A 3,580-nucleotide genomic window follows, 5' to 3' on the forward strand; every position below is an offset into this window, starting at 1 on the left:
GTAGTCCCAGCTATTCGGGAGGCTGAGGCAGGAGAATGGCATGAACCCGGGAGGCGGAGCTTGCAGTGAGCTGAAGTGAGCTGAGATCCGGCCGCTGCACTCCAGCCCGGGCGGCAGAGCGAGACTCCATCTCAAAAAAAAAAAATACAAAAATTAGCTGGGTGTGGTGGTGGACGCCTGTAATCCCAGCTACTTGAGAGGCTGAGGCAGGAGAATTGCTTGAATCCAGGAGGCAGAGGTTTCAGTGAGCCAAGATTGCACCATTACACTCCAGCCTGGGTGGCAGAGCAAGACTCCATCTAAAAAAAAAAAAAAAAGGAATTCATGCTTAAAGTGAACGTTACCATAACAAAAGCAGAAGTAGTCCTCCACTGCCTTCCTGAGTATTTCCGTTTCTCCGGAGTGGACCTGCATCCCGTTCACAGGGCAGGGAGGTTTCACCTCACCTAGACCCTCTGCAATGCCTGTAAATGGATGATTGGCATTAGGTCAGTATCTAAGCATTTGTGTTGTACACTTCCATACTTTGTTTCTGTTATTGAAAGAAAAAAGGGGAAAAAAGTGAATAAATATAAAACAAGATCTTTTAAAGAAAGACAATAAAAAATTATATTTATGATAAACAGGTTAAAGAACTATAAAAAATCAGCATATAAAGAAATAGTACTAGTTTAAGGAAATTATTATTTTTAGAGACAGGGTCTCACTCTGCTGCCCAGGCTGGAGTGCAGTGGGCTGATCAAAGCTCCCTGCAGCCTCAAATTTCTGGACTCAAGCAATCCTCCCACCTCTGCCTCCCAAGTAGCTAGGCTTCCAGGAGTGCACCATCACACCTGGTTAACTTTTAAAATTTCTTTCAAGATGGGATCTCACTATGTTGCCCAGGCTGGCCTCTAACTCTTGGCCTCAAGCGATCCTCCCATCTCAGCCTCCCGAAGTGTTGGGATTACAGGTGTCAGGCACTACATCCAGCCAGAAATTATCTTTGTAACAGAAATTTGATTTGCTATATCATTGAAAAGTGACAATAATTGTATAGGAAGACTATACCCCTGAACCCATTCAAGACCAGCCCCGGAATCAATTGCTCCTCCAAAAGTTTTAAAACTGATTGTTTTAATCAGTCTAGTCAGGAGAGAGAAACCACACAGTAATTTGAAGACAGAACAGTTTTTTGTTTTGTTTTGTTTTGTTTTGTTTTTTATCAATGTAAGTGGCACAAGTATAGTTTTCTTTTCTTTTTTCTTTTTTCTTTTTTTTGAGACAGAGTCTCACTCTGTCACCCAGGCCGGAGTGCAGTGGCATAATCTCAGCTCATTGCAAGCTCTGCCTCCTGGGTTCATGCCATTCTCCTGCCTCAGCCTCCTGAGTAGCTGGGACTATAGGCACCTGCCACCACACCTGGCTAATTTTTTTGTATTTTTTACTAGAGATGGGGTGTTAGCCAGGATGGTCTCAATCTCCTGGCATCGTGATCCACCCGCTTCGACCTCCCAAATTGTTGTGATTAACAGGTGTGAACCACTGCGCCCAGTCAAGTATAGTCTTCTTACATGGATATACTGTGTCATTGGTGAAGTCCGGAGTTTTAGTGTACTCATCACCCAAATGATGTACATTGTACCCATGAAGTAATTTATCATCCTTTACCTGCCTCCTGCCTCCCACCCCTGAGTCTCCAATATCTCTTATTTTACACTCTATGACCATGTTTTTGTTTGTTTGTTTGTTTGTTTTGAGACAGAGTCTCACTCTGTCGCCCAGGCTGGGGTGCAGTGGCACAATCTCAGCTCACAGTAACCTCTGCCTCCTGGGTTCGGGAAATTCTTGTGTCTCAGCCTCCCTAGTAACTGGGATTACAGGTGCCCACCACTACACCGGGCTCATTTTTGCATTTTTAGTAGAGACAGAGTTACATCATGTTGGCCAGGCTGGTCCTTGAACTCCCGGCCTCAAGTGATCTGCCCACCTCGGTTTCCCAAAGTGCTGGGATTACAGGCATGAGCCACCACGCCGAGCCCCACACTCTATGTCGATGTGTACCTATTATTTAGCCCCTCTTATAAGTAAGGACATGTAGCATTTGCCTTTTTAAGTTAACTGATAAAGACAATAGCCCCCAATTTCATCCATGTTGCTGCAAAAGACATCTTTTTTTTTTTTTTTTTTTTTTTTTGAGAGAGAGTCTCTTACTGTCGCCTAAGCTGGAGTGCAGTGGCGTGATCTCGGCTCACTGCAACCTCTGCCTCCCGGGTTCAAGTGATTCTCGTGCCTCAGCCACCTGAGTAGCTGGGATTACAGGCATGCGCCACCATGCCTGGCTAATTTTTGTATTTTTAGTAGAGATGAGGTTTCACCATGTTGGCCAGACTGGTCTAGAACTCCTGATCTCAAGTGATCCATCGCCTTGGCCTCCCAAAGTGCTTGGATTATAGGCGTGAGCTACCGCGCCTGGCCATTTCATTCTTTTTTATGGCTCAGTAGTATCCCATTGTGTACATACCACATTTTCTTTATCCAATCATCTGGTGATGATGGACGCTTAGCTTGATTACATATCTTTGCTACTGTGAACAGTGCTGTGATGAACATTCAAGGCAGGTGTCTCTTTGATAGAATGATTTCTTTTCCTCTGGGTAGATGCCAAGTATGGGCTTGCTGGATTGAATGGGGGTTTATGTTTAGTTCTCTAAGAAACCTCCATACTGTTTTCCATAGAGGTTGTACTAATTTACACCAACAGGTGAAGCTTCCTAGTAATCGTCAACTGGTAACATGGGATTAGCTGCTAGAGGGAGTGAGGACTCTAAAGAGAACCATAAGCAGCAGGTTGCAGGAGCATCTGTAACTGCTGGACTGAGGCAGGGGACCCAGGAGGGAGCAAATGCAGGAACAGGTGGCCCCTCAGGGCCGAGATTCAGACCTTATTAAACAGGATTTGGCCATGGTCCACTGGATAGTGGGAAAGCCTATGGGGATGTCCATGTGATAGCTGGTAAGCAGGGGCCTGCTTTCTGGGGGTGCTGGTGGAAATCACTAGACAGTTGCCCTGTGGATGCCTGCAACACTTTCTGGGCATTATAAGGAAGATGCCTTCTAGTGTGCCAGTGGAACTCTCTGGAAGCTACCTGGAGGGTGATGCCAAGAGAATTTGCTGGGAAGCCATGCTCTGGGGAACTGGTAGAACTCCCTGGGAAACTGCCTGTGGGTATGGTGTCACTGAAATTCACTGCAAAACCTCCTTCTGGATCTTTCTTCCTTTTTCCCTTCCTTTCTTTTTTGTTTTTGTCTTGCTCTGTCACCCAGGTTGGAGTGCGGTGGCATGATCTTGGCTCACTGCAACCTCCACCTCCTGGGTTCAAGTGATTCTCCTACCTCAGCCTCCCGAGTAGCTGGGATTACAGGTGCCTGCCACCACGCTCAGCTAATTTTTGTATTTTTAGTACAGATGGGGATTTGCCATGTTGGCCAGGCTGGTCTTGAACTCTTGGCCTCAGGTGATCTGCCAGCCTCAGCTTACCGGAGTGCTGAAATTACAGACGTGAGCCACGGCACCTGGCTGATATATATATATATATAT

General features: G+C 46.0%; 1 protein-coding gene across 1 annotated transcript in view; it reads right to left on the reverse strand.

The window, feature by feature from the left end:
- GTF2IRD2B (GTF2I repeat domain containing 2B) overlaps positions 1 to 3,580 on the reverse strand; it is a 67,172-nt gene that overhangs the window by 32,655 nt on the left and 30,937 nt on the right. Inside the window, exon 4 of the mRNA XM_017849887.1 lies at positions 345 to 464. Within this exon, the coding sequence (XP_017705376.1) occupies positions 345 to 464 (120 nt within the window). The remainder of the gene's footprint in view (positions 1 to 344; positions 465 to 3,580) is intronic.

Source organism: Rhinopithecus bieti, unplaced genomic scaffold (assembly GCF_001698545.2).
Source record: "Rhinopithecus bieti isolate Rb0 unplaced genomic scaffold, ASM169854v2 scaffold_31823, whole genome shotgun sequence".
Lineage (NCBI taxonomy): Eukaryota > Metazoa > Chordata > Mammalia > Primates > Cercopithecidae > Rhinopithecus > Rhinopithecus bieti.